The following is a 26275-nucleotide window of genomic DNA, read 5'->3' on the forward strand; positions in this document are numbered from 1 at the left end:
GCTTTTGTGTTTAGGGACCTCTCCCTTAAATATCGTTTCCTTCTTTTTCTGAAATCAAACTAAATCAAGGAATTGACTAAATATACTTTAATATTATGCATTACCAAAAGGGGTTATGCTACTTAAATATTTGAGTATTTAGTATTGTGCTGCTGCTCTGAACACTTCTTGCATCATTGCCTATTCCCATTGGTGGTGGGAAGTACTTTAGGACATTCACTCAAAGACTGTACTTGTATTAGTAAACATAAAGTTACAGCAGTATGTAAAGTCATTATATTATATCTTCAACTTTATCAGCGATGGCATTATTGGACAGGAGTTTACCACTGATGCCTAAATGCAGATCCGGGGGTCCTCAGGCTCGCTCTGCGCATTCGCAACAATTTTTTGCTGCGGTAGCCAGACAGCAGCAGCAGCAGCAGCAGCACGGAGAGCCAACGCTGGGGATGGTCTCTTCATATTTTTTTTACAAAAACATCAACGTTGCATCTCCACAAAATGAAGTTTCCTTACTCATAGATTCACGAGGAGTAAGTATCCCGTTCTTTAATTCGGCTCGCCTCGGGGTTTTCCGTCAATGAGAAGCTAAAGTTAGCTAAGCAGCTGGCCTGCTCACAACAAGCACAAAGAAGCTCCTTATTTACTGACTCGAGGTAACCTTAACCTGTTCCACGACGTTATTCTCATCTTTTGAGGAGACGGTATGCTTTCAGTTCGGCCAGTTTGCTTGCTGAAATATTCCATGTACATTTATTAGGTCGGCACTAATGTTAGCTAACGTTTTAAATGACAACAGATTGAGGCTGGATGGCTAGACAGATGGCTAACGTTACCTAGCTACAGACCGGCTGTCTGAAAGTGAACCTGCCTCATTTATTACTGTGTTCTAACTCTGATCGATACGCCGGTCAATGTAGGCGTTAGCCGCGGACGATGCCATAGATCCACCCGCTCACCCGAGTCTGTGGAAAAGGTCACATTATGTAGTCTTTAATGCAGATTCTCCCTTCCTCCTGAGGCTCACACAGTTTAAAGGAGTGACGGAATGTAGCTGAGGACATTTAGAAAATACTGTAGGACTTCTAGATACATGGACCAAAGTATTTCCATTTCATCATACTATATACTCCTACTCAACAAAGTATTTTATACAACAGCCTAACCTATTTAGCAAATTAACACAAGTACAAAACAAATACATTATCATTTATTATTTTAATGAGTTTCACCCTTAACCAGCTGCAACATTCAAGTTATGAAAACAATCATCACATAATTATAATCCAGTAACGTGTAGTCTAAATCCAATCTGCATAATACATCATTTTAGTTTTGGAAATATTGTACATCTGTTTTTACTTCTGATACTTTTACTACAGTAAGATTTTTTTTAATCATTACTTTTACTTGCAACAAAGTATTTGTACCCTGCATTATTGCTCATTTGACTTATCTCTAAGATCTGAGATGATCTAGGAGGCGTGTGGCGCAGTGGGTTGAGCGTTGGTGTTGGGATCAGGGGAGCACAGGTTCAAACCCCACTGCAGTCAGCATGTCGTTGTGTCCCTGAGACCCTTCACCCCAAAGTGCTCCTGTGGGGATGGCCCACAGTATTGAGTATGGAAGTCGCTTTGGATAAAAGCGTCTAACAAGTAACATGTAGTAATGAAATGTGATGATCTAATGGTGAGAAGGTAAACACTGGCCTTTAGCCAGATGCATTTGCATTTAGATCACATCGAAGAGCCACACACCACACACACACACACACACACACACACACACACACACACACACACACACATATCCAAGACGGCAATCCATCTCCCCAGATACATTTATTCTAATAACCTTTAGAGATCATTAAGTTTGTACCACTGACAAATCACTCAAGTCTCTGAACAGTGGAAGTGAACTAATGGTGAATCATAAGCTATCTGTGATGAATCTGCAAAATGATGTGTAACCAATCAGAAGAAAGCTCTTCCTCTTCCCTGCCTTCTCTTTTTCAAGTGGCAGGAAGGGGAAATAAAGTCTGCTGTAAGACTGCAACTAACAATTATTTAAGTTTTCAACAATCTGATAGCTACTTTCTTGATTGACGGACTGCTCTGCTGTTGTATACAATGATTTCACACCAGGGCCTTTTACCCTAAGGTATCACTAAGGTCAGAATCAGTTCTGTTACAGCAAATGATTGATGACTGGCACTGGGTATTAGCTAATAGACGCAGTGTTTGATCAACTCTGCTGTATGTCCCATTGTTAACACGGCCTCTTTGTGTATCATAGATCTGATGCTAACATGTCTCAGCTGGTGACTTCAGCAACACGCCACTAGAGCTTAAACAATTCATCAGTTACATTATAGAAAAGATCATCAATCTATCATACATTTTAAACACAAATACCATTGTATTACATTCCATTGTTCCAGCTTCTTTAATGTTATGGTGTTATGTAGTAATAGATATTACATTGTTTTTGGCTCTGTTGGTCCTACAACACAAACAGTATGAAGACGTCATTTTTGGTGCTTAGTTAAAACATGTGAATCATTCCGTCGCAATATTGCGTGTTAGCCTACTTAAACTCACATAAATGGCTTACTCCTTCATGATATTGCTGAGTCATCATTAGGGTTGCAAAATTGGAAATGGAAACTTTCCATGGGAATAAACGGGAATGTATGGGAATAAACTGGGAATTTTCTAAATTGAAGGTTGGCTCTTCATAGGGAACTTAAATATAGTTGGGAAAAGTATATTTTAGCTTAATCTTGACTAAAACAAACAGATGCCATTCAAGTACAATTGAATATCCATGCCATAGCTTACTGTGCATTCCTCCATCACATGCACAGATGATTTCGAGAAGACTGGATCACACTTTTGAGCCCAAAGCACAAGACAGATGAAGCCACATCTTTTCATTTCGTAACATTTTGAATGGGACTTTGTGGGGATTTTTGGATGGGGGGTGCATTTTTGTTCATTTTTTAATGAGTGGGGTTGGGGGGGGATGAGTAATATTTAACTCAATATTCCTGTTTTCGTTCTTCAATGAAACAAATAATTGTTCAATAAAATAAATAAAACTTGTTCTGTTCTATTTAAAAAAAATGTTTTTTTATATCTGTTGAAATGTCATGTTTTTTGTTTAATTCTGCATCGAATATTTCCAAAATTCCCCAGCTTAACTTCCCATGGAAACGTTCCGCCCCTTTGCAACCCTAGTCATCATTCATGAGCAGATCCTGCTTGTATCCGTCCACAGTTCAGTACCACTGTTGAATACCTGAAGTGTACTTGTTATAGTGGTACATCCTTAGTGATTACTAACGTTTTCCAATTGTGTGAAGACTCTGCTATAGTGGCGTCTGGACGTGTTTGTGTACATACTCCACTTTAATGCATTTCAATTCAGGATCCATGTTTCACTTTTGATCCAGTTCAAGCTTTTTATAAAATAGCCTAAAAACATTTCCCGACGGCGTCCAAGCACGAAGTTGTATTGTTATTGGTGGTATTATTATTATAGTGCTGGCGTTTCCTCTTTTTGAGGTCTTTAGGATGCTTCAAAAGTTGTATAATTTTGCACGGACGCCAGGACCGGTGAAAAATTCAATATTCTGGAGTCAATGGGTTAAATATTCCAACCTGCTCACTAGCGCCACCTATCAAAATCCCATTTCGGAATAAATTTACAAAGTCGCACCTAACCCTTACATTTAAATTAGCATAATGTTCTAAACAGTTAAATATTCACTTAAATTTCAATTTTCAGTTTTTCAACACCAAACTTCGTATACAGCATCGGTGGAGGGTCAGACACATTACCGTAGAAAATGAGCATGTTAGGACGATACATATTGCCGCCGTCAATCAAAACGTACTCGCAAAAAGGCAGGGCTTAGAAAGAAATGCTCATAACTCATCAACAATGTATCCAAACATCACAGATTTTGGTAAATAGGTTCAGTCTGTCTTGGGGAATAGGCACACCAAAGCATTTAAATGTTGGACTATAGGGGGCGCCAAAAACACCACCAATTTATAACTCAAGAGCGGATGGACTAATCTTTTTTTTTTTTTTTTTTACACATACTCTCGGGGTGACTATGAACTCAGATTTAAAGTGTCGCAACAAATGCAGAATGTGGGCGTGGCCTATACATTTTTTTTTAATTGCGATAGCATAAAATGAGCTTTGGACGCAAAACTTGGGACACACGTCAGAGCCCACGACGAATAATTGATCGCTCAAAAGATGAGCTCGTAAGCGAACGGAGAATGTTCCATTTTTGACGATTTACATGTCACAAATTACTACAAACTACTCGCATATTTTTTTTTCCATATTCACGAAACGCTGTATACACATTGCTATTATAATTGTACACATATTGCAAATTGCTTTTCATTAGCCCCGCCCCCCAGGAAGTCGGCCAATTTGAAAAATGTGCGTTTTTCATGCATTTTAAGCACATTCTTGCGAACTCCTCCTAGGGGAATGAACGGAAAAAATCCAATCCAGGACACGTTCAGCCCCTATCCAATATGATGCTAAATTGAGAAGAACATTTTTGATAGCTCAATCGTGGAGGTCGTAAGCTAACAGCGAATACACCATTTTTGACGATTTACATGTCGCAAATTACTCCAAACTACTCGGATATAGTTATTCCGATATTCATGAAACGCTGTTTACATATTGCTATTATGATTGCACACATATTTCACATCGCTTTCCATTAGCCCCGCCCCCTAGAAAGTCGGCCATTTTGAAAAATGTGCGTTTTTCAGCCATTTTAAGCACATTTCTGCGGACTCCTCCTAGGGAATGATCGGAAAAATTCCAACCCAGGACAAGTTCAGCCCATTTCCAATGTGATGCTAAATTACGAAGGAATAATTGATCGCTCAAACGATGAGCTCGTAAGCGAACGGAGAATGTTCCATTTTTGACGATTTACATGTCGCAAATTACTCCAAACTACTCAGATATAGTTATTCCGATATTCACAAATCGCTGTATACATATTGCTATTATGATTGCACACATATTTAAAATTGCTTTTCATTAGCCCCGCCCCCCAGGAAGTCGGCCATTTTGAAAAATGTGCGTTCTTCATGCATTTTAAGCACATTCTTGCGAACTCCTCCTAGGGGAATGATCGGAAAAATTCCAATCCAGGACACGTTCAGCCCCTATCCAATATGATGCTAAATTGAGAAGGAATAGTCCTTCGTTCAAACGGGGAGCTCGTAGGCTAACGGAGAATGTACCATTTTTGACCAATTATATGTCAGATAAGCTACTGAGACCTGCCTGTCTGCCTGACACATCAACTCTCACACACACACACACACACACACACACACACACACACACACACAAACAGACACACATACACACCTACTGTTATTCCAACAACGCCCTTTGCTGGCGGCATATTCATTACAACAGACACCTATACACTCCCTAACCCTAACCCTACTGTTTATTTGTAGATATCTCCTAAAGCCTACAAATAAAGTGTGAAATGTAGGCCTGGTACATATATTATTGAGCGATATATATTATACACACTGTTCTGCTTTCTGCACTGACCTCAGCAGCTGTTCTCACTGTAAACATCGCGTCACAATGAAAGCAGTTGTATTGAAAAAAAAATAGCCTAACATCCAGGGGACATGTGATTAGTGAGTAAACAAACGGTAAAGGGCAGAAAGTCTGATGCACATTTGATCATCTCAAATAACTTATAATCACAACGGGAACAGTTTGCACAGCTGTGCTTCGTTGACAGAAGTCCAGCCATGCGTCACGCCTCTTTTAAACATCACTGTTGGCTGAAATCGTCTCAGGAGAATACTTCAGTGTACCCTCGGTTATAGCTCCTCCAGAGAGTCTCCTCTCTACTCTAAATCAGTGTATCCTCGGTTACGGCTCCTCCAGACAGCCTCCTCGATAATCGATCCTCGACGAGCCTTTAGAGAAATTTGTTTTCCTTCGAGACGGCGCGCCGACAGCCGTTTCCGGGTCGCTGCCGGAGGACCTGGGAGTCTGGGATGCGAAAATTATAGAAATGACAAACGGCTCATTTCCCAGTACTCGCGCGCGTCTGCTTGACGCCGGGACGACCGGCTGCCCTCCCCGACAGGTGCACGGACGCGAGGGCCCGCTCATCACTGCGCGCACAAGTGCGACCGCAGTTTTAATTTATTGATTACTCTGCAGATCGTTAATGACTTGATTAATAGTTTAGTCTATAGATGGGAAAATACCCCAGTTTCTCCAAGTCTAAGGCAATGACTTGTATATCATTCCAAAACTCAAATATATTGAGTTTAATATGGAATAAAAGAAGGAAAAGCAAGAAATCTCCATATGTGAGAGGTAAGGCTGATCATGTCTGTTTTTTTAAAGTAATCACTCATAAAAGCAATTATTTTTAAGTAATACACAAAGCTGGTTGTCTGCCATCATGCTACTCCAATGTGCTGTTGTGTTCAATGGAAGAACATGGTGTCAGTTTATTGCAAGCTGCCTTGCAAAAGGTCAAACTGTACTGGATGTGAAAATAGGCAATAGGAATGGCGTATCACACCAGCGTCAGTGTCTGTCAGCGGCTCACTCTCCCCTCTGTTCCTCCCCAGTATGGTGAGAGAAGGTGTCCCACGCTGCAGTAGTGGAAGAGTGACATGCTGGCCTGTCTGCCAGCATCAGGTGACCCTACCCTCAGAATTCTCTCCCGCACGCAGATGAACACTGGACTTCAGAAATGTAAGTGAGATGTTTCAATTTAAACGTTTGCAATATCATTCAATCATGGTCTTAAAGTAACATGACTTGAAAGTGTGATTACAATTACTGTTATTAATCCCCATGGGGAAATTCAGTTTTTCACGGTGTTATGTTATCAATAATCACAATTGCCTAAAATTCATAACAAACATACACTTGCTCAAGGGCACCTTGGCGGTGCCCAGTAGTTGGTCTGGCACCTCTTCAGCTACCAGTCCACACGTATTTGGTCTGATTGGGACTTGTCCTGGCGACTCTTCGGTTCCCAAGCCAAGTCCTTAGACTGAGCTACTGCCATCATTACAGTCATCATGAGAGATACCTAAAACCTTTAAGAGGGTATAATGTTTTTTATACAGTGTTAATAATAGAAATCTCACAGTGTAAACAGTATCAAATGTGATGAACAAACTGGTTTGTAGCTGGACGGTGTTCAAGATCCAGTCTGGAAAAATAGGAGTTGGAAAACTTCAGTTGAATAAAGTTATTTTTATTTGATGCTAAAAGAAGTTAGGCCGTTAATGATGATGCACGTTCCAATACATGTTCTAGTTAAGATGTAGTTAATGACTACAGGGGGCGCCAAAAACACCACCAATTTATAACTCAAGAGCGGATGTACTAATCTTTTTTTTTTTTTTTTTACACATACTCTCGAGGTGACTACGAACTCAGATTTAAAGTGTCGCAACAAATGCAGAATGTGGGCGTAGCCTATACATTTTTTTAAAATTGCGATAGCATAAAATGAGCTTCGGACGCAAAACTTGGGACACACGTCAGAGCCCACGACCTTTTCGAGAATGTAAAAAAAAACGTAATTTTTCAAAAAAACTGCTCACTAGCGCCCCCTATTGTGTGGTAGTCACATATAGTTTCTCAGAACTTCACGAATTTTGGCACAGACATTCCTCATGGAATTGCGGACATATTTGTAAATACATTCCATTAGCCCCGCCCCCCAAGAAGTCGGCCATTTTGAAAAATGTGCGTTTTTTAAAACAATTTTAAGCACATTCTTGCCAACTCCTCCTAGGGGAATGATCGGAAAAATTCTAATCCAGGACACGTTCAGCCCGTATCCAATATGATGCTAAATTGAGAAGAACTTTTTTGATAGCTCAATCGTGTAAGCTAACAGCGAATACACAATTTGACGATTTACATGTCGCAAATTACTCTAAACTACTCGGATATCGTTATTCCGATATTCATGAAACGCTGTATACATATTGCTATTATGATTGCACACATATTTCACATTTTTCAGCCATTTTAAGCACATTTCTGCAGACAAGATCCAGTCTGGAAAAATAGGAGTTGGAAAACTTCAGTTGAATAAAGTTATTTTTATTTGATGCTAAAAGAAGTTAGGCCGTTAATGATGATGCACGTTCCAATACATGTTCTAGTTAAGATGTAGTTAATGACTACATCGCAAACATAGAGTACAAATTGTCACATACTATTTTCAAGCTGCCAACATGTTGTTATGTATTTCTGTATGGCTGACCTTTGACTGACGCATTGCAGGGGAAACTACACAGAAGATGAGATCTGCCAGCTATCCAACCCCAGCAGAGTTGGATGCCTATGCTAAGAAAGTTGCCAACAACCCACTATCCATCCAGATCTTCCCCAACAGTGTCAAAGTACCTCAAAGGAAGCACATTCGCCGTACAGTCAACGGGCTCGACACGTCGTCCAGCCAGCGCCACAGTCCTTACCCTCTCAGGTCAGCTCCAGTCGGGGTCTGCTGGCTGTCCTGCGTGCGCCCGCCAAAGGCGTCATCAAAGAGTCGGACGGCAGCCGCGCCCGACAGCTTCACAAAGTCGTCATGGATCCTCACAGCGGGCTGTACGCCACTCAAAGCACTTTAAATCTTCCTCAGCCTGCTCCTCACCTACAGGGTCAGTCTCAGCCTGCTCCTCACCTACAGGGCCAGTCTCAGCCTGCTCCTCACCTACAGGGCCAGTCTCAGCCTGCTCCTCACCTACAGGGCCAGTCTCAGCCTGCTCCTCACCTACAGGGTCAGTCTCAGCCTGCTCCTCACCTACAGGGTCAGTCTCAGCCTGCTCCTCACCTACAGGGTCAGTCTCAGCCTGCTCCTCACCTACAGGGTCAGTCTCAGCCTGCTCCTCACCTACAGGGTCAGTCTCAGCCTGCTCCTCACCTACAGGGTCAGTCTCAGCCTGCTCCTCACCTACAGGGTCAGTCTCAGCCTGCTCCTCACCTACAGGGTCAGTCTCAGCCTGCTCCTCACCTACAGGGTCAGTCTCAGCCTGCTCCTCATCTACAGGGTCAGTCTCAGCCTGCTCCTCACCTACAGGGCCAGTCTCAGCCTGCAGCCCAGAAGCAGGGCATGGTTCACCCGCAGGCGCTTCAGCAAACCATGGCTCATCCAATGACTTTACAGCAGCCTCAAACGATGCCTAACCCACAGGCTTTACAGCAGAGGAGCATGGCTCATTCACAAGCTATGCAGCGTCAGCAGAGTTTGTCCCAGGTTCAGCCTTCACAGCAAAGGTTGGCTCATCCCCCAGGCCTCCAGAGGCAGCAGAGTGCGCCTCACACCCAGGCCCAGCAGCAGCAGCAGCAGCAGCAGCAGCAGCAGCAGCAGCAGCAGCAGCAGCAGCAGCAGCAGCAGCAGCAGAGTGTGCCTCACACCCAGGCCCTGCAGCAGCAGCAGCAGCAGCACCAGAACCAGAACCAGTCTGCTCCACCTGCCGCTCAGCAGAGTGTGCCTCACACCCAGGCCCTGCAGCAGCAGCACCAGAACCAGAACCAGAACCAGTCTGCTCCACCTGCCGCTCAGCAGAGTGCGCCTCACACCCAGGCCCTGCAGCAGCAGAAGCAGCAGCAGCAGCAGCAGCAGCAGCAGCAGCAGCAGCAGCAGAGTGCGCCTCACACCCAGGCCCTGCAGCACCAGAACCAGAACCAGAACCAGTCTGCTCCACCTGCCGCTCAGCAGCAGCAGCATCTTTCTCATCTGCAGACACTGAAGCATCCGACGGCTCCTCCGCAAGCTTTACTTTCACAACACTCACTGACTCAGGACCTGCGCCACATGTCTGATGGGGCTCACCTTCCCAGCCTGCAGCACACCCAGGGGCTGGCTGGCCCACAGCCCCTTCCCCAGGCACAGGGTACAGGAACTCCTACCATGCCTAATAGCCTCCAGCAGCCCCCACCAGGGGCATACGGGCCCCGGAAGCTCCCTGACGCAGACGCCCCACCAAATGTAACTGTATCTACCTCCACCATCCCACTGTCGATGGCATCCAGCCTGCATCAGAACCGACCCAGTGACCTGAGCAGCATTGTGCAACAAATCAACCAGTTGTGCCAGGCACGGGCGGGTATGGGCGCCACCTCAGTCTGTGAGGGCCAGATCGCAAACCCTAGCCCCATCAGCCGCAACCTGCTGATCAACGCCAGCTCCAGGGTGTCCTGTCACCACCTGGGGCTGGGCTCTGGGCCTAGCTGCCACATGATGGGACCCCTGGACAAAGCTACAGCTCACACTCCCAATGCTGCGCTGCATTCACAGCCCAATACATCTGCCTTTCATGCAGACCCAGAGAAGCTCCAGCTGCAGCAGCAGCACCATCATCTCCATCAGCAGAAACAGCAGCAGCAGCAGCAGCAGTTACAGCAGCACCAACACCTACAACAGCAGCTGCAGATGCAGCAGCAGCAGCGCTCCTGGGCGCAGCATCAGATGGCTCACATGCAGCAGCCCCCTGAGGGGGCCCATCCCTGCAAGAACCCAAGGATGGAGCCTCCCACTGAGTGTGCTTTCTCGTCTCGAAACCCAAATTATTCCCACAAGCTCCCCAACACTGCACAGTCCTTTCCTTTAAAACACCCTGCAGAAAAACTCCCACCCTCCTCCCCCGTTAACTGCCCTGTGGGGTCTATGCCTTACATTAATGGCCACTACATGCAGCCGCAGTGGGGTCACAATGGATCAGGCCCTCAGGACCTCCCAGTGTCTTTCCAGGGAGGGCAGGCTGCTGCCTCCACAGACCGCATCCCAGGGGCCAAGTACAGGCCAGGGAAGGAGGGGCCCCCTGCTCAGTCCAAGTTGATGGAGAATGTGGATTTCTTAGGAGGAGAGTTCCAGATGCCCAGCTTTCAGGAGCAGAACATGGAGCATGTGCTGGAGAAGATGCACAGGTCAGCCATGAGCCAGGTTCAGGAGCCCAACAATGGTGGGGGTGTTCACGCTCATCACCCAGGCTATCGCTAGAGCTCGCTCCGACCCCCCCTTGGTGTGTTTGGGTTTTTCTCAACAGCTATTTTCAGCTTCTGTGGTTTATTCTTTAAGATCTTGCAAGTGATCAATTAAATGTGAAGCTTCAGAGCTTGATTAGACTCACCAGGTTGTGATCTCTCACAACATCCTCAGGTCTTAAGCCATGTCATACCTTTGTTGCAGATGATGGGTTTTTGAGATTGTCGTCCACTGTTGAGTAGATTTCCTATTTTCATCACTGGCATGGATGTGCTGCTCTTTGTTCCTGTATATATGGTGTTTTTAAAATATTGATCTGCAGCTGAGAATATGCTTGCCATGATTGTCACAGTGCTTTAGGTTGACTTTTCTTTTAAGCATTTGTGGCCTTAAAACTGCCCAAAGGCAAGATTTAGGATGTCCTTGTGTAATGTTTTTATTTGCAATTATTTATCCTCGTAACTGGTTTGTGATCCATTTAAAACAACAAGGTTACATGTATATGCAATTAATGAGACTGTTGATAGGTGTACACCTGCTTCTATCAGGAATACAACAAGGCTTCTAAACTGCACTGATTGGTTCAGGTAGTTGTTGTTCCATCGCTGATCAGTGTGCGGAAATGACTAACTATCACTGTTAGTGAGAATCAAAAATATAGAGTTTTTCTCCTTACCTGTAGTGGCATTTATCATGTAGAATGTTAAGGGAGGCTCATCCACATGCTAGCATGCTAGTTACATTAGCCACAAACACCAAAACAATCCAGATGAATTCATACTAAAGTGATGAGGAAAATATATTTTTGATTCTTTGGTGAACTTTACCCCATTTCAAACTGAATTAAATTTAAAATAAAACAGTCAGCACTAGCAAAAACGGTAACGTTCTCTAATGAGTTTCTCAAGTTGCTAGTGGTTTCTCTTGCATTTGGAAAGTCTAAAGTACCCTCTTGTGTGTAATCATTTGAGAACTGATTATGAAGTAGTTATTTTATTAGTTTGTTGTTTCTTTAGATGGTCCTACTTGAACTGTAGAAATTACTTTTAAATGTTATGCCTAACATTTGGCAAAAGGAGCAGAACCTCCATTAGCCCTATTTGTCTTTAGCTAATGTGAAACCCAACGGCATCCCATTTAATGTTAAAATGGTGTGTGTATGTTAGTGTGTGTGAACGTTAATTGATCACTTGCAAGCATGCAAGTACTTCAAAATCTGCAACACATTTCCTCACCACTTTGCTACTGCCTACACACGGCGGCGTGCGTTGCCGCTTGGCGGTGGGCGTGTCTTGAGCTTGGGGAGTCAACGCGACCAACAACCAATCACATGAATGTCCCGCCCCGGACATACAAAGCAAAGCATTCATGCTACATCCATGCTGGCTAAATATACTGTCTATGCTTGCTAGCTGTCCATTCAAACGAAGTACACTGGATATAAACTCCCCAAACAGGCGAAAACCTACCAGTTTCACCCACTGTCTCTGCCACCTCCCCCCATGCCTGGCTCCTCCGGTTTGTATCCCTGTATGTAAAGAGGGACTGGTCATATAGTACCGCCACGATCATTTTCTCCTCCATTTTTTGACATATGGGAAATAACTGCGGTCTGGCTCTCCCAACATACAAGCGGTTTGATTGGCTAGCGCTTGTACTGTCAGATTTGCATACGCGGGATTTGATTGGCTGACGCCTCCGTCGAGGCGGCAAAAGTAGAACATTGCTCTACTTTTGCAGCGAGCACCGCGAGAGAAGCTACGCTTTGCTCCCACAATGCAGTTCGGCGAATCGTGACGTCACCCCATTCAAAGTGAATGGGCAGAAGCGTTGAAGCGGCAACGCACGCCGCCGTGTGTAGGAGCCGTAACACAAGTGAACTAATGTGGGGGGGACATTATCTGTGTGGCTTGTGGGGGGCTGTTCATCTACTAATCACTGGCCCCACCCCGTGTTGTATCTGCTACCTATAAAGGAAAAAAAGTGTAACATTTAATACAGGTTATGTGTTGCTAGATGTGTCTAGCATGGACCCATGTCCTCCAGTCCTCGGCTGGTCTGATGTTGTCCGGGCTAACGTCGCTCTGCTAGCCTCAAGCCTTCTGGAAAAGCCTTAAATGTCACAGTAGTTCTTCTCTTCTTTATACAAACCTTAACTGACTTCCTTTGCCAGGATCACAACTTAGTTATGGCTTTATTATGGAATCCTATTTCCGCCAGTAAAAGGAAAATCTAAAATGTAGCCTTGTAATGTAGAATATTTTGACTATATTTTCCATCACAGACTTATGTCCAATACCTATCTTTTTGTTGTTTGGTTATTTTGAGAACGTTTCTTAGGAGATTTTAACTTTATGAAATTGGCTTCCATATATCATTGTAAGAATGAGTAAATATTAGTTTCTGAGCGTTGGTTCATTTGAGATCAGTACTGTTGTCGGATCATCGGGCAGTGTTCATATGATTATGCTATGGCCTTGATTTGAATGATTAAGGTAATAATGCTACTCATGTGTTGGTAGATTACCCATCCTACTGTCTGAAATGTTGCCTATCAAGGATTTAAGATGATCTAGCATTTAGCAGAGTTAATGATTTGTAGAACAGGGCTGTAGCAGTTTCTTTAAAGTATTTGGACTGTGTTTTAGTTGTTAATAAATATCCTGATATAGTTTAATTTATTGTTTTTGGACCACTGCATCCTGAAGCCATAGGTGTTTCCACATTAGGTGCCACATGTTGATGCAGACAGTGTGAACTGATGTGTCTGCGCTCTGTGGCAAATAAGGGGTTTGCATCCACGCTTTAATCTTTCACACCGCAGAGTCTTTTATCCTCTGCACCGTTGGCAGGATACAGTACAGGTCCAAAGGGAGAAGAGATGGCGCGATGATCCGTGATCTCCAGAGCTGAGGTGCAGACTAGCTTTTCTGGATTTTGGTCTACATACTTGATGGCAGTTTTTTTGTTTTTGTTTCCCGGCTTTCATTTTTGATGTGCCTGCCCCTTAAAGCTGCTATTGACTTTAATCTTAACACACACTAGTATGATTTGTGTGTGCGTGTGAATGAATAGTAGTTGATGTATGGGCTGTATTAGTGACAATAAGTTCCTATTTATGGGACGGGTCAACTCAAATGCTGGTACTTTTTGCTAGTGTTTATACTTTATTTTAAATGTATAATAACTGACCAGAGTAGCTTTCATCAGTTTGACCCTTCTGTTGGGGTTTCCAATGGGATGGTTTTAAGAAGAGTTGTATATGGTTTTACTACCTACAGTAGATGTTGGGGAAAATACAGGAGTACCAGCTCAGAAGCAGAGCAGTGTACTGCTGTAGAGGGGGGCAGCAACATGTATTTAAGCCCCTAAAGAAAGGACATTCTAAAAAAAGAATGCATTGGAATACTTCTGCTGTACCTTGCCTTCAAACGCCCGTCAGACAGGGAACTGAAGCCCTTATTCGATGTCACCAGACTCCTGTGATACATGTTTTACCCTGAACACAGGAGCTGCTGGTGTACCGCTCAATCGGTTAATTTGTTTGTTATATTGTTGTTTTACAGTTTACTTTGGAATAACCAAAGCCGCACAATAACACACAAACTAACTGATCGATGCAGCGGGAGACCAGCATTAGGGGACTATGAAAAAATACCTGACATGACCCCACCTGAAACATCCAAACTATCCTTGAAACTTTAAATCAACACTAAACATTAGACAGTGCTGCCCTATTTATTTCTGACCCGCCTGGTCACAGCCCGGCACCGTCAGGTTCTACAGTTTCATATGAAGTGCCTCCACTGGGCGTAGTATGGAGAAGTGTGTGAATGGGTGCGTGTGTCTGTATGTTAAGCTTGGGTACTTACACACAGGCGTGCACACTGACTAACGTGCACAAAGTTCATCTCTGATGGGGGACCAAGCTACTTAGGGTAACTACTGATACTGTGTGATGGACTGAAGTGTGCCACGAGTCCCAGAGGCTGTCGGGACTGTGAACTGTTGCTGCTGACTCACTGACCAAAGTGACAGAGCGTCCCTCTCTGGACCACCGGCCTCCAGCTGCGTTGGGAACTTATGTTCTGAGAGTAATAAGCAAAACCCTGGTGCCAAAGGAGAGCTGCAGCCCTCCTTTGGACGGTTAGAGAAAACCTTGTGAAGTAAAGATGTGAACGGAATAAACATTTTTTAGAGTGAGTTGTTTCTGCCTGCACCTTACAGCCCACAAAGCAAGATTCAGATGTTTCCCCTGAACCTTTGGATCCATTTCACAATGCAATCCTCCAGCAGAGACGTGCTCACAGTGCATGTCAGTACTGGAGGAGTCAGCTCATCCTGTTAGCTGACTGATGGCAATATTTATCGGGCTGCGGGTATCAAACAACTCTCTAGATTTGTTTTACTCCCATTAGTATGGCTGTCTTTGATCTCAAAGATGTGTCATGTTGTGAACGGTGGTGGAGGGTGGCTTACTTTCTCTACTTTGAAAATGTGATTTTCCAGTTTTGCCTAACCTTCAGGAATAAAATGTCTTGCACAAACATTCCCCCTAACCAAAATAAAGTTTGCAAACACAAAGCTTTTATGAGTGACTGTCTTTATGCACATATACATATGGTTTAGATAATTCAAGTCAATATCAAAGTATACATTTATTAGTTAACTCTTTTATCAAATACATTAAAAAAGAAATCCACAGCCATGACCTACCTACAAACTACCATTGAAAACAGCCCCTGTGTTTATAGAGGTGTAGTTATAGCTGGGTTTATGTTTCTCAACAAACTATTATTCTTTCTCTGGTTACAAATAAATGCTCAGAAGTACATGGATATATGAGTGTTCAGAATGGTAGCCCTGGTTGAAAGGATCTGGAGGTGATGCTCGGCTGCGGGTGGCGCCGTCTGCCACGCAGCCTCTCCAGGAGCGGACTGAGGTTCCACCGGTTCCCTGAAACAACATGGTTCCTCAGAACTGGTGACATCTTAGCAGTACAAACAACGAATACAAGTTGTGTGTAGGATTTACCAGGAGTCTGCTCGGGGGGCTGTGGCTTCATCATCCTGTCCCCAGGGTCTTCCTCCTGGATATGACCAACATCTGTCCTCCACTGTCTCCAATTCATTTCTTCCACCCTAAAGTCAAAGAACACTCCATCATCACAAATGACTATCTTCATCAACTGATGATACGTTTCACCCAAGTTCCATAATGAAACTGGAACATTTCCCATTGATTGTAGTCTCTGTTCAAACTTGAACTGATATTTTCCAAATAAATGCTCCCTATCTACAGAAATATGCGTTCACATGACATCTGTCAATTGGATTAATTTAGCTGCACAGTTTTTCTGTGAAGTTTGAAACTATTTGTCTTTGTCAGAGAGTGCCTTTATTGGAGCTATAGTGTTTAAAGGGGAGATAGAAGCGATGGCCTCGGACGTCCAGGTGCGTGGCAGCGACACTGGGATGCCAGCTCTAACAACTGAGACACCTGACGTGTGTGCACACTGCACAGCACAGAAACATGGAATCATCCACATCTACACACCACAAGGTAAATGAGCAGTGGTGTAAAGTAACTACATGTACTCAAGTACTGTACTTCAGTACACATTTGAGATACCTGTACTTTACTTGAGTATTTAAATGTTTTACTTTGTACTTCTACTCCATTACAGTTCAGAGGTAAATCAGGTACTTTTACTCCACTACATGCATGTATGTAATACCTTTAGCTAGTGTGAATGCTGTGCAACATCATGGGAAACTTTCAACCTTTTCAAGATATTTCATACTTTTTGAGATATTCAGCTTTTTAAACTCTTTTTTTAACATGGAAGTCAATGGGAGGAACCTTCAAATCTTCTTTTACCTACACTTTGCGCCAAATGCTTCTCCTTCCACATACTTTCAGCTAGAGACTTCATCCCAACTTTAAAATGATCACAAGACATTCAGCTATTAAACTTGTTCTTCAGATTTTTCATATCTTTTGCACTTTTTGAGATATTTAACTTAGTTTGGAGCTTGGTAAAGAGGCTTTCTTCAGATGTTAACATGAGTGTGTATTGCGCAGCTCGTTAAGGCTTAGAGTGCGTGATGTCACACCTAGAGTTACGGTGGCCCTGAAGTGCAAGACACCACAGCATTTCAGAAAACACAACAGCATTTCGGAAAACACCACAGCATTTCAGAAAACACCACAGCATTTCAGGAAACACAACAGCATTTCAGAAAACACCACAGCATTTCACATTGGACGGAAAGGGTTCCTTAGGGAGAACACTTCTTGTTTGTGATTGGACAGAGCCAGAGAAGTACTGCTGTGATTGGTTGTTTTTACTGCCAGTCAAGAAATGACGCTCCGTGATTGGCCGTTAGCTTTAGCACACACTCAGAGCTCAGAGCTCCTCATATCTGTTCAGAAACTGGACAAAAGTTAAACATATACAAAACACAGACTGTCTATGTCATGGCGAATACAGTCGCTGCTTTATTTATGTCTGTATGACGTTGTTGTGAGTGTGGACGGAGCAGCTACAGGTTAGTTTAGCCTGATCGATCCGATTCCGATAGGATTTACATGGAGATACGGCCCGCCCCCTCTCCAGCGTCTTGTTTGAATGACAGGAGTAAACACAGAATTAATGCTTTATTAATTCATGGTTTTTAAGGGGCTTATCTCCATGTAAATACTATGGTAGACTACCCAATATTCACATTGCTCTAATCGCTCGAGTTTCACCGCGGCTGACGCTCTGGAGAGGGGGCGGGGTAGTTCAGCCGTTAGCTGTTAGCACACACTCAGAGCTCACAGCTCCTCATATCTGTTCAGAAACTGGACAAAAGTTAAACATATACAAAACACAGACTGTCTATGTCATGGCGAATACAGTCGCTGCTTTATTTATGTCTGTATGACGTTGTTGTGAGCGTGGACGGAGCAGCTATAGGTTAGTTTAGCTCAGAGCCCTATCTCTCTAGGGCTCTGGTTTAGCTGATCGATCCGATCCGATTCCGATAGGATTTACATGGAGATACGGCCCGCCCCCTCTCCAGCGTCTTGTTTGAATGACAGGAGTAAACACAGAATTCATGCTTTATTAATTCATGGTTTTTAAGGGGCTTATCTCCATGTAAATACTATGGTAGACTACCCAATATTCGCATCGCTCTAATCGCTCGAGTTTCACCGCGGCTGTCAGCTGTTTGCTCCTGTCATTCAAACAAGAGGCGCTGGAGAGGGGGCGGGGCGTATCTCCATGTAAATCCAATGGGAGATACCAACTACAACAAAATGAACATATTTGACCGTGATTTAATTGTAATACATGTTTCAAAGTGATGCCGAAGCAACTACATACTGATAACGGTTAGTAAAAACCATGAATTAACGCTTTGACAAGTCTGCAGACAAGACGGCAGGCGGAAAGCTTTTAAAATGCGTGTTTTCTGAATGGAATCGGATCCATCAGGCTAAACTAACCTGTAGCTGCTCCGTCCACACTCACAATGTCATACAGACATAAATAAAGCAGCGACTGTATTCACCATGACATAGACAGTCTGTGGTTTGTATGTTTAACTTTTGTCCAGTTTCTGAACAGATATGTGGAGCTGTGAGCTCTGAGTGTGTGCTAACAGCTGATGTGTTGGGACCGGTTGGGACATATTGCGCTGTCGGGCGTTGACCAATCACGAAGCGTCATTTATTGACTGGCAGCAAAAACAACCAATCAAAGCAGTGCTTCTCTGGCTGGCTCTGTCCAATCATAAACAAGAAGTGTTCTCCCTAAAGGAATACCCTTTCCGTCCAATGTGAAATGCTGTTGTGTTTCTGAAATGCTGTGGTGTTTTCTGAAATGCTGTGGTGTTTTCTGAAATGCTGTGGTGTTTTCTGAAATGCTGTGGTGTTTTCTGAAATGCTGTAGTGTTTTCTGAAATGCTGTGGTGTTTTCTGAAATGCTGTTGTGTTTTGTGAAATGCTGTGGTGTTTTCTGAAATGCTGTAGTGTTTTCTGAAATGCTGTGGTGTTTTCTGAAATGCTGTAGTGTTTTCTGAAATGCTGTGGTGTTTTCTGAAATGCTGTAGTGTTTTCTGAAATGCTGTTGTGTTTTCTGAAATGCTGTAGTGTTTTCTGAAATGCTGTAGTGTTTTGTGAAATGCTGTTGTGTTTGCTGAAATGCTGTGGCGTTTTCTGAAATGCTGTTGTGTTTTGTGAAATGCTGTGGTGTCTTGCACTTCAGGGCCACCGTATGGAGTGGAGCAGAGCTTGAAATTCGCCTTAATTTTTCTTTTTAAAACTGCCATAATTCCCAAAACCTATACTCCTGGGACATCATTTTATGCTTGAATTGTAGGAAAACCTCTCTTACGTTGAAAAATTAAGCAAAACAATTAAACAAAATGCCTCTTCAGGGCATTAAGTGATAACAACGTTCAACATGTCTCCATTAAGGCCCATTGTAAATTCAGCCTGACCTGTCCTCAGAGCGCCAGCTGCACACCTTTAGTAAATCTGACAAAAATGCCACATTATTGACCCAAAAGTACACAAAAAGCACACTTCAGACGCTCAGGGTCCTTGACATGCTTCACGCGTTGACAGCAGTTAGAAATGTAAGAGGTTTATCTCTCATTCGGAACAATGGAAAGGCTCTCCTTTCACTGCACATCTCCATGGTAACCTTTGATCTCTGGGCTCACACACTCAGGTGTTTCACAACGTCGTCACCATGGTAACCTTTGATCTCTGGGCTTACACAGGTGTTTGATAATGTTGTCAGCTCAAACACAAACACACAGACTGGAGTTTAAAGACTGTCCCAGCCTATTCTTTTCTGACTGATGGAGACTTCAACAGGTTCCACATATTTTATACATTATTGGTGACGTATGGTTTTAGTTCAAAAGTTTGCAGTTAAAATATTCTGCTGCTTTTCAAAGCGTTTTCTCTTTCTTTCTCTTACAATTCACTACTACTTACATTTAATATCTAACTCCTTCAGCCTACTTTCAGCTACAGAAACCATTCAACTATATCTACATTATTCAACTATTTCAGGACATTGAGGCTATACATGTTGTTGTTTATACCTTTTTCAAACCTTTTCTTTTAAATATTAAGCTTCTTCACTATGTTTCCTACGCTTCCAGTTTAACATTTCACTTTTAAGTTTTCAACAAAGTCATTGCAATGCATTTGAGCTGTAACCATTTGATTCAAATCATTTCACTTTTCTGCATTTCTCCGCTAAGTTCATCAACACACTGACTTGGTTTCTGTAGCTAAAAGCAGCTACAGAGACCATTCAGCTAATAACATGTTCAGCTTTTTCTGCATTTTCAGCTAAATTCAGCAACAAATGTTCACAGTTTACAGCATGTGCACGCATTTTCAGCAGGACATTTTCACGCATTTTCTAGTTACTTTACAGATGTGGATGAATGATGTGAAATATAATCAAGTGTTAAATCAGACTTTAGTTCCACCTGGAGTAAATCCACCAGCTACCCTGCAGTATACAAAGTCATTCAAACTAGCTGCACCTTTACCAGCTTTGAGAACACTTTCATGATCAATCATTATAAAACATATCATATATATTATTCTGAAATGGACCAATCTGCACAATGACTACTTTACTTTTGGTACTTTAAGTAGATTGTGATACTAATACTTTTCTACTTTTACGTGAGTAACATTTTGAATGCAGGACTTGTAACAAAGTACACTCTGTTAGTCATACTTTTACTTAAGTACAAGATGTGAGTACTTCTCCCTCCTCAATGTATTAGGGTGAGCCTTTAAAGACGTGTTCAGTAAAATGTGCTGTTGTTGGACACAAATACATAGGACATTTCTCATACAGTAATTCTTACACGACATGTTTGTATCAAGGTAAAGGATTCTTCATGTTTCTACATCTAGCTGTGCAGAATCACAACAGGACCTGATGATCCAGTGACAGTGTACCTGAAGAATCTGCGACTCTCGTCCCGCGAGCCTTTCAAGCACACCACCTTGGACACCCCGCAGAGCAACTTCTCCCTCAGGCACTTCGGCAGAGTCCTCTCCATGTCCAAAATTGTGAAAGCTCTCTGTGCGTTGAAATGTCAGCGGTTTACATGAAATGTATCAAATCATTTGTGTTTTTCATGCTTTCATTTGTTTGTACACAATCTAGAAAAGTCTTATTCCAATGCTCTTCACTGGAGATATTCACTCTAAATACTATGATATTCTCTCCTTTTGATTAACTGTCAGCATTCACAAACCTCCTTAAGCATTACTCTGAATTTGTAACATCAGCTTAATCTTGAGAACATACCGTTTTGCATAATCTAAAACCAGTTTCCAGAACAGCTTCCCACCTGCAGGTTCCAGATGTTTTCACTTTCTTCTGAGATTCTTTCCACTGTGTTGCCCATCAGAGCGATGAGCATGTTGAGCAGCAGGATGTAGGTGAGGATGATGTACAGGATGAGCAACATGTAGAACACCTCCTTGTATTGAACGTGGTCGGTGAACTCCAGGTCTCCCATCCCAATCGTGAACTTGAACAGTTCGAGAGTAGTGAAACTGATGTCATTGTAACTCGGCTTCTCGCACTTGAACGGCTCCACACCGAAGCCCCTCCCAAGAGCCGCAGTGTTGGGGTCGTTTTTATGAGCTGGAGGGGAGTCGTCCATGAGAGCAACAATAGCTAAGGATAAAGGGAAAATGAAGTCAGAAGTTTAGAAAACATTTTAAATCAGCGGTGTCCAAGCTCGGCCCGTGGGCCATTTTTAATTGGCATGCAGCAAATTCTGAAAGCATAATGGAATATGCCCACACCTGAAACTTGTGCTTGTCTTATATTGTACTTCTTAAATATATAGTTAAATATATGTTACACAGTATTCATGTGTTCAACTTTTCAAATAAATTCAGTCAATTCAAGTTGAAAACATTTTCTAACAACTTTTGTAGATAAAAAAAGCCCAATAACTTATTTGAAACATACCCTTCCTATTTCTCCTTATTGTAAACACTGAGGCTTCTGTTTTAAGGAATTAGCTGCCAACATCTTTTTTAACAAAATAAATTAAACCCTCTGGAGAGTTGTGATGGAGGCTGTTTTTACATTTAGTCAATTATCAAGAATAATGTACCTACATTTGATTGATTTTTGCTAACTTATATCTTAACTTATGAGGCAATATACCTCACCTCTCGTGGGGGGCCATTCATATGTTTTCTGTTTGTGAAATAAGTTTGGACACCCCTGTCTTAAGTACTCATTCCGAATGTGCTTAACTTATTCCATTTAGATTCATGAAAGTCTTACCAGCAGAAAATCCAAAAAGCATGACACTATAGACACATAGAAAGTGCAGCAGGTCACCCAGGATCATCTGAATAGAGAAACAGACTTAAATCAGTCAACCAATCCTCACAAGCCAACCCACTCTGAGTCCTGACTCAAACTGAATACTCACTCTTTGTATCATGACACTGTACATCCCCATCTGTTTGGAGCCTCTTGAGTAGTACAGGACATTGATCCAGGCCAGAGCCAGAGAGAGCACCAGCAGGCCAACGTACTCCCTCCGCCCACTGAGGTAGAGAGCGAGGCAGAGCAAGAGGAGGGCCGCCTGCAGGAAGCTGCACCACAGGGAGGGAGGGAGGGGGAGGAGGAGGAGGTACTTAGTAAAGTAGAAATACTTAATTCCAAGTCAAACTCCTCGACTCAAAAGTATGGAGGTATGGCAGCTTAATGTACTTAAAGTGTCCATTATGCACCATGGCTGTTATAGTATTACATTATTAGGCAATATTAAATGATTCCTTCTTTTAATTGCTTACAAATACATCTAAGAACATTTCAATGTTGTAGTTTGTTAATAAGACCATTTTAGTTTAGTAATATATTGGTACTGCATTATATCATGTGAAAATGTCATGTGTTTTATATGTTAACAGTGGCTGGTAACTATTAGTGTTAACAAATGTAGTGTAGGAAAAAGTACAATAGATGATCCAAAATGTAAGGGAGTAAAAGTATAAAATAGCATTAAATGGAAATATTCAAGTAAAGTACAAGTATGACAAAATAGTACTTATGTACAGTACTAAGATGTAAATAGGCTACTTAGTTACTTCCCACGTGAGCAGCATGGAGTGAAAGCAGTGTTATGTGGTAACTTACAACAGGATGTCACAGAACCCATCTGTGTAGAGAGCCTTGAAGGTGGGGGGGTTCCTCTTGAAAATAGTTATCTGTGGATTGAGGAGTTAGTCTTTTGAAATAGATGGAATTAAATATTGACTATTTTTTGGGTAGTCAGGCTCCACCACTATGGGATTAGTTTGGTATCAAAGATAAAGCAACACTTTCTCAGAATAAAGCAAAACTATGAGTTTAAAAGAAAAAAAACTGAGTCAAGCAAAATAAAATACATTTCAAAAATAAAACTATAAGTTGCAAACAAATCATTTGTGTAATCATGTAAACTATATGTATTTTTTCTTTGTTTTAATATGGAGTCAGATTTGGGTCAATATTCTAGCGCGCAAAACAAGCTACTCACGAGCGGAAAATGTGCTTTTACACGCGCATAAAATGACCCTCGCGCACAGATTAAACCCCCGCGAGCGGCTATGCGCTCGCTCACGAGAGAGACAGCCCTCTTGCTCCCTCGCGGGAGTGTTAGCCTCACTCGCTCGCGGAGTCTGTCTGCGCGCGCGAAAAGTTTCTGGCACTTCGGGGCGGAGCCACTGGACTTTGATTGACAGCTGCCAGGAAGCCCGGAAGTGCCAGGTTTGATAAATGCCTGAACTACCCCGCCCCCTCTCCAGCGCGTCAGCCGCGGTGAAACTCGAGCGATTAGAGCGATGCGAATATTGGGTAGTCTACCATAGTATTTACATGGAGATAAGCCCCTTAAAAACCATGAATTAATAAAGCATTAATTCTGTGTTTACTCCTGTCATTCAAACAAGACGCTGGAGAGGGGGCGGGCCGTATCTCCATGTAAATCCTATCGGAATCGGATTGATCAGGCTAAACTAACCTGTAGCTGCTCCGTCCACACTCACAACAACGTCATACAGACATAAATAAAGCAGCGACTGTATTCGCCATGACACAGACAGTCTGTGTTTTGTACTTGTTTAACTTTTGTCCAGTTTCTGAACAGATATGAGGAGCTGTGAGCTCTGAGTGTGTGCTAACAGCTAACGGCTGATGTGTTGGGCCAATCACGCAGCGTCATTTCTTGACTGGCAGCAAAAACAACCAATCACAGCAGTGCTTCTCTGGCTGGCTCTTTCCAATCACAAACAAGAAGTGTTCTCCTTAAGGAATACCCTCTCCGTCCAATGTGAAATGCTGTAGTGTTTTCTGAAATGCTGCGGCGGCGTTTTCTGAAATTCTGTAGTGTTTTCTGAAATGCTGTGGTGTCTTGCACTTCAGGGCCACCGTACATAGCAATATATGTTTTTGAAATGTAACATGTCTTTGAAAAAAAAATGTTGATTAACAAAACATTCACAAACTTCCTTAAGGACATTTTTTTTTTTTATCTATAAAATAAATAGACAGGCACTTTATCAATCCCAAATTGGGAAATTATTTAAAAGCAGCAGTGTTTTCAGGTATTCAAATATTTAAAGTTGGAATAAAGTATAAACTACACAACACAAGTATAATGCACTGCAATCCATAAGATAAGTCTGATATGTTCATGAAAACTCCCCAGGAGACACCGACACTAACGTGGCCGAGTGAACTCCGGAGTTTGCTACATGAGTACTGCATGAGCACTGTATGATCTGTGGTGTAGTGGGCTGTCACTCAGAAACTGAGTAGCCAATGGGGACGCACCCCTGAAAGTCCCGCCCACCTGGGACGTTTGTGTCAAAATCGAAAACAAAAAATGAGGGAGCTCAAATGAGAGTGCTGCAGCGAGAGCAAAAGTCTGATCATTGAGAAAGAAGAAACAAGAACTGCAAACAAAAAGATATGTTAAAACAAAGAAAAAATACTTATAGTTTACATGATTACACAAATGATTTGTTTGAAACTTATAGTTTTATTTTTGAAATTAATTTTATTTTTGCTTGACTCAGTTTTTGTTTCTTTTAAACTCATAGTTTTGCTTTATTCTGAGAAAGTGTTGCTTTATCTTTATGATACAAAACTAATCCCATACACCACCTCACCGATTTATAGAAGAACCAGCCTGCTCCGAGGACACTGAGGATCTCTCCGACGCTGCGCAGGATGTCCAGCAGGTCGGCTCCAACGGGAAACGGGGGCTGCAGGACAGAACGTCAGGATCTTTGCTTATAGGGCTGATGAAGGTGTTCCAACAGTTGAGTTGAGGCTTTTATTCAGTGTGTTTTTGGCCTTACCTGTCCTTCCTTTCTGTAGACAGCCACAGTGGTGAAGATGGTGAGGTATACCAGGTACGCCAAGAAATTAATCAAGAACAGTTTGGAAGCAAACCTGTCCCACTTATCCTCGAGAAGACTGCGCAGAGGCTCGATCTGCAACATCTCCGGACGATTCTGAGGGAATGTTCACAGCATCGTTTCACATTAAAAGTCCTTTAGTTATCCTGGCAGAACAACAGTGCAAAAGCCTGTCATCAGAGCCACGGGAGGATGATTATAGCGACAGCAGAAAACAAAAAGTCGCTGAGAGGCTGAGGCCGGGCCTGTTTGATGTTGTATGACACGCTAAAAAAAATACTTGCTGAGATCAAAAGCTCTGTTGAATAGTATTGTAGTTTAATGAAAATAAACTCGGTGATCAGACATAGACATTGTTATAATAATCAAAGCAATCATAAATCTTGCGGTCAACAAAAAGTACAACGGCCCTGTGTCACCCTCTCTTCCACACATGCGGCTTTCACACCAGCGCTTTTCCCTTTCTAGCTCCGAGCGGGAGCTTTTCTGGTTCAGCTCCGGTTTCCCTTTTCTGCTCCCGCTCTGTTCACACCGCCCAGAGCTGCCGCTGCTGCGTCATGACGTCACCGTTTACGTGCCTGCTTCATAAAATCCAAACCGCGCGGAAATCCCTCTCATCGACAACAACAACAACAATGGCCGATTGTATTGAAGCGCTGTTCGCTTTGGTTATCCTCTTACGAAACGAAATGGAAGGCATCGGACGACTTTACTTGGAACTTTACAAACATCACATGCAAAATGCAAGACTTCTTTGTG

The 26275-nt window shown here is 42.8% G+C and overlaps 2 protein-coding genes across 5 annotated transcripts in view; one reads left to right on the forward strand and one right to left on the reverse strand.

Moving 5' to 3' along the window:
- The first annotated feature begins 389 nt into the window (after positions 1–389).
- On the forward strand, positions 390–11929 carry LOC117561855 (protein FAM222B-like). Its single transcript, XM_034239465.1, is given in 5 exon segments — positions 390–533; positions 6666–6792; positions 8347–8541; positions 8544–8723; positions 8754–11929. Coding segments are annotated over 4 exon segments (2769 nt in total). The 5' UTR covers positions 390–533; positions 6666–6710; the 3' UTR covers positions 11066–11929.
- Positions 11930–15643: 3714 nt separating this feature from the next.
- The window catches only part of LOC117561863 (transient receptor potential cation channel subfamily V member 1-like), a 32705-nt gene continuing 22073 nt past the window's right edge, over positions 15644–26275 (reverse strand). For 2 of the 4 annotated variants that reach the window (XM_034239494.1, XM_034239476.1), the window contains 9 exons: positions 25457–25612; positions 25265–25360; positions 23250–23320; positions 22540–22705; positions 22389–22455; positions 21433–21764; positions 21035–21159; positions 16085–16191; positions 15644–16006 (listed from right to left, as the gene is read on the reverse strand). In XM_034239494.1, the coding sequence (XP_034095385.1) occupies positions 15900–16006; positions 16085–16191; positions 21035–21159; positions 21433–21764; positions 22389–22455; positions 22540–22705; positions 23250–23320; positions 25265–25360; positions 25457–25612 (1227 nt within the window). In that variant the 3' untranslated portion in view covers positions 15644–15899. Of the gene's footprint in view, positions 16007–16084; positions 16192–21034; positions 21160–21389; positions 21765–22388; positions 22456–22539; positions 22706–23249; positions 23321–25264; positions 25361–25456; positions 25613–26275 lie in introns of those variants that run through there. The other 2 variants (XM_034239485.1, XM_034239504.1) reach the window with 2 other exon arrangements.

This window comes from Gymnodraco acuticeps, unplaced genomic scaffold, assembly GCF_902827175.1.
Source record: "Gymnodraco acuticeps unplaced genomic scaffold, fGymAcu1.1, whole genome shotgun sequence".
In the NCBI taxonomy this organism is placed as follows: domain Eukaryota; kingdom Metazoa; phylum Chordata; class Actinopteri; order Perciformes; family Bathydraconidae; genus Gymnodraco; species Gymnodraco acuticeps.